At 42.6% G+C, this 12,284-nt stretch overlaps 1 protein-coding gene across 1 annotated transcript in view; it reads left to right on the top strand.

Annotated features, from left to right (window-relative positions):
* Positions 1–2,607: 2,607 nt before the first annotated feature.
* The window catches only part of tm9sf3 (transmembrane 9 superfamily member 3), an 18,055-nt gene continuing 8,378 nt past the window's right edge, over positions 2,608–12,284 (top strand). The window contains exons 1-7 of the mRNA XM_070542182.1: positions 2,608–2,808; positions 3,668–3,863; positions 3,951–4,073; positions 7,764–7,924; positions 8,012–8,089; positions 10,427–10,558; positions 10,636–10,802. Of these exons, the coding sequence (XP_070398283.1) occupies positions 2,713–2,808; positions 3,668–3,863; positions 3,951–4,073; positions 7,764–7,924; positions 8,012–8,089; positions 10,427–10,558; positions 10,636–10,802 (953 nt within the window). The 5' untranslated portion in view covers positions 2,608–2,712. The remainder of the gene's footprint in view (positions 2,809–3,667; positions 3,864–3,950; positions 4,074–7,763; positions 7,925–8,011; positions 8,090–10,426; positions 10,559–10,635; positions 10,803–12,284) is intronic.

The following is a 12,284-nucleotide window of genomic DNA, read 5'->3' as shown; positions in this document are numbered from 1 at the left end:
AGCACTTCGCTCTCAGACTGCAGGTCTACTGGTGGTTCCCATAATATCTAAAATTAGGATGGGAGGCAGATCTTTTAGTTATCAGGCTTCTCTCCTGTGGAACCCGCTCCCAGCTTTAGTCCGTGAGGCAGACACCTTGTCTACTTTTAAGAATAGGCTTAAAACATTTTTATTCGATAGGGCCTATGGTTAAAATCTGATGTTAGCCTAGATCTGGACAAGTGGGGGAGTAGAGGGAGGTGGAGTGTACAGTCGGTAAAGACGGCTCTCCCTTGCCCTGCCTCCAACATGCCTCCATCTAAATAGGATAGATTATCCAGAGTTATCTCTGTAGTTATGCTGCTTAGACTGCTGGAGGATACACTGACCACTTTTCACACTCGACTACTTTCTTCTACAGTCTGCTCTTTAACTGTATTATTTCCTGCTATTTCAGCTGTTAACTTTATTTTTTCTCTAAGTGTTTTTATCTCCAGAAGAAGCTACAATGACGTTCTGCCGAGCTGTGGTGGCCTCATGGAGGGGGCCATCGACTAGCACACTGCTGCTAACCATTTGACTGTACATCTCCTTTAAGCCCCATGAGATGTCTAAGCTGCAGCTGTTACACACCTGCTTAGACTATCAAAACCTGGATGGTGGGAGCTTTCTACAGCTGAATGAAGATAAGACTGAGATCCTCATCTGTGCCCCAGACAAGCTGGTTCCCAAAGTCAGAGACTCTCTTGGTCAGCTTGCTTCTCACACCAAACCTTCTGTCAGGAATCTTGGTGTGACCTTTGACCCAGCTCTCACCCTGGATTCTCATGTCAGTTCTCTTGTTGGCGCTTCCTTCTTCCATCTCAGGAACATTGCTAAGCTGAGTCCCATTCTGTCCTGCTCTGAACTTGAGACAGTTCTCCACACCTTCATCTCCTCACGCTTAGACTACTGTAACTCTCTTTTCACGTGTCTGAGCAGAACCTCCCTGAACCTTCTACAGGTGGTTCAGAACGCCTGTGCTCGGCTTCTGACCAAGTCCTCCAAACACACCCACATCACCCCGCTTCTCCTCCAGCTTCACTGGCTGCCAGTCAACTTCAGGGTTCATTTCAAGATCCTGGTTCTGGTCTATAGGGCCTTACATGGACAAGCACCATCTTACATTGGTGATCTTCTTAGTCCCTACACCCCCAGCAGGTCCCTGAGGTCCAGTGATCAAAGCCTACTTGTTGTGCAGCACCAGGCTAAAGACCAAAGGTGACAGATCATCTGCTGCTGTGGCCCCCAGACTCTGGAACTCTCTCCCCCTGAGCCTGAGATCAGTGGACTCAGTGGTCTCCTTTAAAAAGCAGCTGAAGACTCACCTGTTCAGGCTTTTGTGTGACCTTCATCACCCTCTCCTTGTTCTGCTCTCCCCACCTATTCCACCTTCCTCAGGATCCACCTATTTCCCTCTTTCCTATTCACTCTCTTTCTTAACATTTTTAATCACAATTGTCTATTTTTTTGTGCTCATTTTAAATATATTTTTAATCATTTTCTAAATTATTTTTTAAATTTTTACATTTTTTTGTTTTTGTGAAGTGCCTCGTGATTTTTATCTTGAGAGGTGCTATAGAAATGATATTTTCTTCTTCTTCATCATCATTTAAACATTCTCCCTCTCCTGATAATAACATTTTACTCTCTTTAACATTGAATGTGCTACTACTAGGATAAATACAATAAAGTTTATCTCACCAAATAGAATATTTACTAAGAAATCACAATGGAACCATGGAAACACTACATGGTATATATGTTGTGTGTGTGTGTGTACTCTGTCTTCTCGATCCCCAGTGAGTCGTGGTGGATGGCTGCTTATACTGAGCCAGGATCCTTTGGAAGTTTCTTCCTGTTAAAAGGGAGTTTTCCTCTCCACATTCACTAAATGCTTGCTTAGTATGAGGATTGCTGTAAAGATGCAATCTGCTGGGTTCCTTATATAGGAGTACAGATTAATGAACTGACCTGTATTGGAATGTTTACAATGTGAAGTGCCCTGGGACGACTCTTGTCGTGATTTGGCGCTATGTAAATAAACCTGAATTGCATTGAATTGAAAACATCATGAACTTTATAGAATTTATTTGCACATTGTCATGAAATATCTACTGAGAGGCAAAAAATCTATAAGCTGAATTTGGATTTTAAAAAGAAAATTGTGTAGGAACCCTGATTACCATGTGAAAAACCTGCTTGGCGCACAGGTGATCACCAAAGTGCAAAAATAATTACCACACATCTCTAAAGTACTGTACAGTCATAGTTTTCAGCAAAAAAAAAAGTTGATTTTTGTGTAACTTGCTCTTTAAATGAATCAAGAATTACCCATGAAGCCCAGTCGTCGCAGATCCAGCTTTGGGTTTTAGATAACTAGAGGTCTGCAGGACTGTGGTGGATCGGGGACGGCCACGGTCGGCCACCAGCTCCCCTCTCTTGGCAGTCAGATGACGTGGCTGAAGGCAGAGAGCAGCGTTCCTCCATTCATCGCTTACCATCGCTCTCTATGCGGATTGGCGACCCAGATCCGCGTGACTCGTTTCCGCCAATCGAATGACCGAGTGATGAGCGCTCGTGAGGCGCTTGCGAGAGCATCCCAGAAAATTGCCTCTGTCATACAACCAGGAAGAGGGTGGAATAGCCCTGCGAAGCTAACAAGCCCAATCCTTTTGCATACTTTCACCGAAAATGATGGGATCTTCTTGGTGGAAGGTGGCAGCGGCGGCGTTTTTAGCTGTAGCTGGATTTTTATTGCCTGTTGACGCAGACGAGCATGACCACACGGTAAGAGTTATAGGAGGCCGTCTGAAAAAGGCAGTAGCTTTTTATGCTGTGCATAGCCTGCTAGCTGTAGCAGCCGCGGCTAGCTGCAGTTCAGAAAACGGAATTTCGACGCTGACAAGGCTCATGACTTGTTTTGTTTGGGGATAAACAGATTCTTAGTGTGACTTTAAACAAATATGATATCCAATTAATTCGGTAACTTGCCCAGATATATCGGCATAAAGTGCTCGTAGCTAACGTTCTCCTGTTAGCTTTAGCACGTCTTCTACATTGGTGTTCACAAGCTTTTCTTAAGCACCGGTCCAAAGACATCAGCGAGCTAGCGTAAGTTTGGGTGTTTAGATAAATATAAAGAACCGTCATTTTGAGCCTGCTCTTAAAAAGCGTCTAATGTGATGGCAGTTTAAACCCAAGCGTATTCGGATGCAAACATCTCGAAGACTTTTTGAAAAACTGCTGAAGAAGCTAGCAGGCTGATGGCTCTTCCTAATTAAACCACGTATTTTGCCAGAAAAGCTGCGTGCGTGATGCATAAAGCAGGGAAGTTGAAACGTAAGCAAAGATGGCAGAGGTATATCACTTTTCTGTGGTACATCAATAACTGTTCTAATTATTTGCATGATTTCCAGGGTAATAATGCCCCGTTTTGTTATCAGTCTTGAGCATGTAACTAGTTAGCAGTGATGAGTCTTTTTAAACCTCGGTGATAGTCAAATGTTTGTTTTCTTCCCGGTGCTTCTTGTTAAAACTCATTCATAACTTTACTGGTTAATGTAAAAGCCCGATAACATAAACCAGAAGGACTTGCAGAACAGGTGCAGCATATGCAGACTTAATACTTTGTGTTGTCACTTCTCAGTACACAGATAAGGAGGAAGTAGTTCTATGGATGAACACGGTGGGGCCTTACCACAACCGACAGGAGACATACAAGTATTTCTCTTTGCCCTTCTGTGCGGGCTCTAAGAAGACCATCAGTCATTACCATGAAACCCTGGGAGAGGCTCTGCAGGGCGTGGAGCTGGAATTCAGTGGGTTGGACATCAAGTTTAAAGGTATTCTTCACCTGAGGGTACCTCTTATCCACTTCCCCATTTCCTGTCGTTTATTTATTAAAATGAATGTTTTAATCATCATTACAGAGGAAGTCATGCAGAACACGTATTGTGAAATTGAAATGGACAAAGCAAAGCAGGATGCCTTTGTTTATGCCATAAAGAACCATTATTGGTACCAAATGTACATAGATGACCTGCCCATCTGGGGTAAGTAACACTTGTTCTCTGTCCTTAATTCTTGTCCTGAGGTCTTTACCGGGTTCGTTTTTGTCTTACTTATAAAGTTATTAGGATGAAATGGTTTCATTGTTTAACACATATTTATCTTGTTTTTAAATGTGCTTAATAAATAAAGTTGGATTGGTTAAGTTTTAAGAGTTCCTGCAGGTAATATTACCATTTAAAATGAACTTTAAACCCAACTGGCTGCACCGTTTGTACAAGATTTTCAGCTTGTGAGCACGTTTTTTCACATCTTTAAAAATCTAGATATAAAATGATCGATTTCATCACAAATCTCAGAATAAATGTTCGTTCTGCTTTACCTCCACATGGTAATAACTGACATGAATGGCATTCTTATACTGCTCTCTTTATTTTAATGCTGTGTAGTCAAACCCAGGTCATAGGCAGAGCCACATCCTAAAACCACCGCACATCACATTTTGTTTGCAGCATCTTATTAAAATGTCGTCGAATGCATGAAGGCGCACGCCAGCGCGGTGGACTTGGTATCTTTGGTGACTCATCATCATCATCTGTAATGTGATCCAATGTTTGCGGTTGATGCTGTGAAAGAACACATCTGTAAACTGTTATCACTCAGTTATAACGTAAAAATAATACGTGTAAATGTAAACGGGATACAAACTAATGTACAACGCCTTCATAACAAATAAATAGGCCTTTTATTTCATGTGATGCTTTGAGAAGGATATTTATGACGTGATGATATGAAAAATCTTTATTTTTATCTGAGGCCTAACTCCGGTGTCTGACAGACTTGAGATGAGTCAGTGAGACGTTTCTGCGAGGCATCGCCGCTCCAGCAGTTGCTTAAATATAACTGTTCACACGGATGTTGACACTAATGGGTGGGACACTCGGCTCTGATATTTACTCGAGCACTTCTGTAACATGTTCATGGTTTTAATCTCTGAGTAAATTTAAGGTTTTAAATTAATGTCATTGGGCTCGGTCGTAGAAGCAACCGGGGAATCGTTCCTGGGATGAATTTGTGACGTAGCTCCATCGTAGAAAACCACACTAGATTAATAAAGTAGATTTGGCACAAACTGAAGGCTCTCTGCCTCCGTCGGTGTGTGTTAGTTAATTTAAAAGGAGCAAAACACAGAAAACGTTAACATTTTAAAAAGCATTGTTTTGTAATATTTCCATACGACCAAAAAGTAGAATAGAATAGACTTTATTGACCCCTCCGTGGGGAAATTCACTCGTTACAGCAGCACGTACACTTGGAGTAAAGAAAATAATAACAAGATTACCGGTAAACTGTTGTTGTAGCAATCAACCATCGAAAACAAAGAATTCAAATGAAACTTGGCTTTCCAGAGCTATGAAGACATACTGATGTACATCTGGAATTCAAAATCATCAAAAGTGAGCAACACAAGGAGTCATCACATCCTGTCCTACCTAAAGTTAACATTTAAAAAGCCTGCTGTGATTGGCCAACATCCACCTATTGATGGTGATCACTCTGCGTACTCAAACGGCCGTTTCTGGCCTTAAATAAACACCGAAGCCAGTTTTTGTGGTGGGGGTCCCTTCGAACTAGATAAACCTCTGATTGCATGATTTTATTCTCAAAGCTCGACATTCAGCCAGGGCTGTGTTGGTTTCTGGTCTAGCGGGATGGAAAGTGGTCCGACTGGTTTTGAATTGGTCTGACTGGCTTGACCCTGAGAAGGACGTCCATTAATAGACCAGAGACATATTGGTAGGAATCGAACTTCAGCTCTTTCACAGCAAGAGAAATTCTGATGTGTCTGAAGTGGTGGGAGAATATTTTAGTCATCTTTTTTACTTTTGTAAGATCAAACCTGTTATAACCTATGAACTATATTTGAGTTTATACTCAAATGGCACAGAGATCCTCCTTTACTCTCACTTTAATACCAGAAGCAGGATCCTCTGGCTAGTTGTTTTTCCAAATAAGAACCAGCTGATTCAGTGAGTAAAGGGACTTAACACTTAATTTATTTCTATGGCTCTGGAATACATGTTTGCACATTTTGCGTATAATTTAAACAACAAATAGAAAACATTCTTAATTACTGTTCATGTTTTCTAAATCATTCAGTATTTTTTATTGTGATTATATTCATGACAAATTAGATAATTACAGGAAGTAGCCTGTTTATGTTTAAACCTTTACAGCCTGAAATAGGACATAATAATAGAGCTAAACATCTGTTTTTAAAACCAAACTATTGTCACATGTTGTTAAAACGTTATAAAGATCAGTTAGATTTTATTTTGTAGTTCTGCAACAAAATAATGGTAATGAAAAATGAAATGAGCCCTCACCACCTGTGGATCCTCCACCAGGGGGCAGCAGACAAGTATAGGACTGGATAAGCCAGGTTTCTGTTGGAGCATCAGGATTAGTACCTTCATCTGAACACGTTAAAGCTTCTTTCCGGAGCATTTCTCTTATCCGATGGCACCATCTAGTGGCTGACAAACATATCACATAGAAAGTCTATTCCTCTGTGTTTTTTTAAGATGGTGACTTCACGTTTCTGTTTATAAATGTGCTTCTTAGCCGACAAACAGCTAAAACGCGCTGTTTTACGAGTATTATTCCCATGTCATGTTGTGTTTTCATATATTTATGTTTTAGAGACTTACTTGTCCGTGAAAAGTTAATCAACTCTGCATCGGCCGAGGTATCCCTTAAATGTGAAGCGTCTAAGCGGTAGTTTAACGCTATTGGTTAGCTCTGGTCGGCGCTCAGTTCCCTATTGAATGGAGCTCTGCGGGGCAGGGGGCGTCCTTAGCAACAAAAAAGATGTATTGCTTACATTTTATCACAAACATAAGATAATCACTTTTACAGATTTCTGAAAAATCATGCATCATTTCTGAAAGGGGAAAACTCCGGAATGCAGCTTTAAGGACAGGAGGGGTTTGGGACAGAACGCTGCAAAGATTTAAATCGGCTCACAGATTTTATATACAACTAACTCTAATTTATAAATGTCTGTTATTACTGGCGTGAACTAGCATTTAGCTTCAGTGTTTTACCAGAGCAAATATGAGAATTTGGAATCGTGGACGTAAAGAAAGTGAGTTTCTGGTCCTCCTGGGCGAGGTGGAACTAGCTCCGGTGGCCAGATGGTTCAACGGGGCTTCTGCACTTCTTCAAACGTCTCAAAGTTTATGGTGAGAGTTGGAGCCAGACTGAAAATTGGATGAAAAGTTAACAGCTACTTATTCAGTGTGTGTGTGGCTTTTATCTACGTTTACAGTGTCCCTCATCAGACTGAGATAGTAGATGTATGAGTAGCAGAGCTCACCCGCGTTGTATGGACGTCCCATGAAGACCGCTGATCAAAAACAACATAATTCAAGATTGTAAAACAATCTTTGATCATAGTTCGAAGCAACACTGGTGTCAGATGGCATCTGTAGCTCCAAAAACACGGGTCCTAGTAGTCCAGCTGTAATTCATACCTGCATTTGTTTGCTGTAGCGTTTTAGTGAAAATGTAGATGAAAACTAAAACTCATTAAATGCTCTGGGGAAACTTTGATAAGGAACAGACTTCTGAAAATCCAACGTAGCGCCTGTTGATGGTCTGTTTCCCACACGTGTTCATTAATCGTTTGTGTAAACTAAACGTCTAACGCGATGCTGGCGGGTTGATTTCAGGTATTGTTGGTGAGGCAGATGAAAACGGAGAAGAGCATTACCTGTGGACGTATAAGAAACTGGAGATCGGCTACAACGGCAACAGAATTGTTGACGTAAACCTGACGAGTGAAGGCAAAGTCAAACTCATGCCCAACACTAGGATTGCTATGTCTTACTCTGTGAGTACCAAAAGGCCCTTTTCATATAGAATGTGAGCCGTTTTCTTCTACAACTTGGTGCAAGCGCACGTTTTTTTTCTGTTTCAGGTCAAATGGAAGAAGTCGGATGTGAAGTTTGAGGACAGATTCGACAAGTACCTCGATCCGTCTTTTTTCCAGCACAGGGTGAGACAAACGTGTTGTTTATGATTTTATATCACAAAAACTGTTAAAGTAGCACGATGAGACGGAAGCAATGTTGACCAACAACTAGGGATGAGCCTATCCGGTACGGATAAAGCATTTTTGACGAGTACGAGCATGAAACGAGTAAAACTCGTAAATATCTGTAATCGTGCTGAAGGAAAATCCTCATTGGGTAACTGACTGTCTTCACGCTCTGTGATTGGCCAGTCACATAGAGCGCCCGCCCCTCCCTACACACAACTCTGCACCGGGAGCTCTGTCCGTGTCCGGTCCCCACGCACGCACGCACACACACACACACACACACACACACACACACACACACACACACACACACACACACAGAGTAACGGATCTCTCTGTGCTTGCTTCAGTTTTGCTCACATTTCTTCACTACTCCCTAGGTTTTCTTCAGCTCGCCTTTTTTTTAAGTTATTTAAAGTAGGGCTGCTCAATTAATCGAATTTTAATCACGATTACGATCTGAGTTTTGAACGATTATAAAAAACAAAACAAGCCGATTATTTGCTCCTCCCACTTGCGCTGCCCTGAGTTGCAAATGAAGCGCTCCTCCACAGTGTTGCCAACTTAGCGACTTTGAAGCTATTTCTAACAGCTTTTCAGACCCCCTTCTTGACTTTTTAAATCTTAAAAGTACCTAGCAAACACCTCAGAAACATCTCTGGTAACCCTTAGCTACTTTCTGGATAACTGTCGTCAACATTTCCTGCAGGTTAGCTAAACACTCCGCCTGCGCTCCGTACCGTTCTTCAGGACATTAGGAAAGGGAATGATGTAGTGATGTGTCGGTCGCTAAAGAAACGGCTCTCGGAGCCGGCTCCCTGTTGGATTAACCAGAGTGAGTGACACACACACCGTACCTGCGGGCTCCTGAGCCGGTAAAAACGGCTAAATGTGCGCGTGCGGCGCGCTAAACACACGTGCAGCTTGCCCCGGATTGCTGAGACCGGGTTGGGGGGTGCAGCTGTGGTTGGGACAATTATTACATTAACTGATGGACTTGTAAATAAATAGTTTATAAATAAGGTAGAAATAAGTTCCTCACGCTGATAAATGATAACTAATCTCTCTGAGGACACGGTGCTAGTGCACGCTCCTACAGCACCTTGACATGACTCAATAAATGTTATGCAAAATTTTGTGAACATCAATTTATTTGCATGTATTTGTTATAAATGCCACTGTATAATTCTTGCTGTCAGTATTTGCAAGATATTGGTATTTGGGTCTGTACTGGTTAGACTTAAATGAGTTAAACCAAGGTCTATAGTCCTTGGGTCATAGACTATGAGCTATAAGTATATTGGTCTTTTTATACTGGGAACCAGGAGTTATTTTAGTGATCATCTTGTTTCTTATTTTTGTCCTGAATGTGCCCTGAGCAATTTTATGACTGAATAAAAACAAATAAAATCAACATAAATAGAAAAATCGTCCTAAATAATCGTGATCTCTATTTCAGTCACCATAATCGTGATTATTATTTTTGCCATAATCGAGCAGCCCTAATTTAAAGTTAATTTTTTCGTAACGTACGTGGTGCATTTGACAAGACAGAGCTGAAAACGGCTCGTGCTGCGTCAGTCACTGCCTCCGCTCCGGTCGGGTTTTTTTTTCCTCTCTCCTCTTCCTCAGGATCCACTCCCTCTTTCCTATTCACACTCTCTATTTCTTTACATTTTTTAATCACAATTGTCTATTTTTTGCTCACTTTAAATATATTTTAATCATTTTCTTAATTCTTTTTTCTATTTTACATGTTTTGTTTTTGTGAAGCGCCTCGTGATTTTTATCTTGAGAGGCGCTATAGAAAAGATCTTCTCTCTCGTTCTCGCTCTTTCTCTCTCTCTCTCTCTGTGTGTGTGTGTGTGTGTGTGTGTGTGTATGTAAACTTGTTCTGTAATAGTTCCTTTACTATTGTGATCAAAAATATTTAATCTCAACTCTGAGGCTGCTCTGTAAATAGTTTTCATAAACAATACACATAGCAACTTCTGATCAGACTTAAAATAACGTATTGATGTAAACCACACCCACTTCCGGGTTAGGCCACGCCCACTCAGAGTACAGATAGTGGTGTACTCCCTCATCCCTACCAACAACCATCTACTGTGTTGTTTTGGCCTGTTGGGAGGAACCCTGACTGCCTTTAGACTCAGTTTCAGCTTCTCGTCATCTGTTTTCCTACAAACGCTGAGTCTAGTGAGGTTTTCTACAAACCTGTATGAGACTTATTGGAACTGATGTTCATGTTGATGCCTTTTAATAGCTGCTGGCTCTGTTGCTTTCCTCCAGATTCATTGGTTCTCAATTTTTAACTCCTTCATGATGGTGATTTTCTTGGTGGGCCTTGTGTCCATGATCCTCATGAGAACCTTAAGAAAGGATTATGCCAGGTACAGTAAAGAAGAGGAAATGGACGACATGGTGAGTTTTAGTTGACTTGTGACTTCCCTCTATTTTTATTATTTTATTTTGTGTGACTGGGTCTAACATATCAACAGGACCGAGACCTGGGCGACGAATACGGGTGGAAGCAGGTGCATGGAGACGTGTTCAGGCCTTCAAGCCATCCACTGATCTTCTCCTCGCTCATTGGCTCTGGCTGCCAGATCTTCTCTGTCTCCTTCATCGTCATCATCGTGGCGATGGTTGAAGATCTGTACACAGAGTGAGTGACAGACGTCTAGCCCAGAAATCAAGACCAACCGTAGAAAAATATTTTGCTCTGCAGGTCGGTCTAGCCGCGCTCCATTGCTGCCTCAGCAGGTCTACCATTGGACTAAACAATTTTGTGTCTAGCCAATCACAGCACTCTGTTTGTAGAGAGATGTTGGTCAGGCTGTGACGGAGAAGAACTATAAAGATGACATCGGCTCAGGAACGGCACTTGTTTTAAACGGCTTTGGCATCAGATTTGATCGATTTAGACTTGGGCTGAAAGAGGTGCTTAAGTTGTTTATTTACGAAAAGGTTTGCCTCTTCTGCGTTGGTATGGACTGATTTCAGTAGCTAAGAATACGTCGTGCTGTTTGTTGCTCTGATTGGTCCAAGCGCTGTCCGGTTGTGTGGAAACCGTTTGGAAGCTGTTTATGGCCAGACTGTATTTACATGTATGGGATGGCTTGCCAGGCCAAGTGACCTCTGCAGCACACGCCTGTCTTGTATGTAAATATTTGGGGTAATACGGTTAGTGGAGCATCTAAATAAAAGGGGCAGCAGACGCTCGGGGGGGGGGGGGGGTCGGAGGGACCGGTGTGCTCGGCAGCCCTGTCTCTCTCAGTGCACCCCAGGGCAGCTGTGGCTACATCGTAGCTCATCCCCACCAGCACGTGAATGGGTGAATGACTGTGTTGTGAAGCGCCTTGGGGGGGTTGTAGAACCCAAGGAGGTGCTAAACGAATACAGGTCATTTACCATTTCTCCTATTATGGCGAGACTCCCGTTTGCAGCTTGATCAGCCTGAACTCCATCAAACATGTCCTAAATGACTTGTGGCAGAAAAGTAAAATCTCATACCAACAGTTCATCCATTTTTGTCCGCATTCCCGGGGTCGGGTCGGGGGGGCAGCAGCCCTCTCCCCAGCCACTTGGACCAGCTCCTCCAGGGTAATACTGAGGCATTCCTTGGCCAGGTGAGAGACATCGTCTCTCCAACGTGTCCTGGGTCCTCCTTTTGCTCTCCTCCCGGTTGGACGTGCCCGGAAAACCTCACCAGGGAGGCGTCCAGAAGGCATCCTGACCAGGTGCCCGAGCCACCTCAACTGGCTCCTCTCGATGTGGAGGAGCAGTGAATCTACTCTGAGCTCCTCCCAGATGACAGAGCTTCTCACCCTCTCTCTAAAGGAGAGCCCAGCCACCCTGCAGAGAAAACTCATTTTGGCCGCTTGTACCCACGATCTCATTCTTTCGGTCACTGTCCAAAGGTGTGACCATAGGTGAGGGTAGGAACGTAGATCGACCAGTAAAGGCAGATGCAGCACCAATCCACCTGTCGATCTAGTTCTCCATCACTGGTGAACAAGACCCCGAGATGTAGCAGTCATACCAGTTATGTTGGAGTGTAAATGACATAAAAATGAAGAAATGAGCCACTTTTGCAAACATATTATAAAAACAAACATTTTTGTGGCCTGGGTGATGATGGTTCTCA

Source organism: Nothobranchius furzeri, chromosome 12 (genome assembly GCF_043380555.1).
Source record: "Nothobranchius furzeri strain GRZ-AD chromosome 12, NfurGRZ-RIMD1, whole genome shotgun sequence".
Taxonomy (NCBI): domain Eukaryota; kingdom Metazoa; phylum Chordata; class Actinopteri; order Cyprinodontiformes; family Nothobranchiidae; genus Nothobranchius; species Nothobranchius furzeri.
This window is presented reverse-complemented; position numbering and strand designations above follow the sequence as displayed.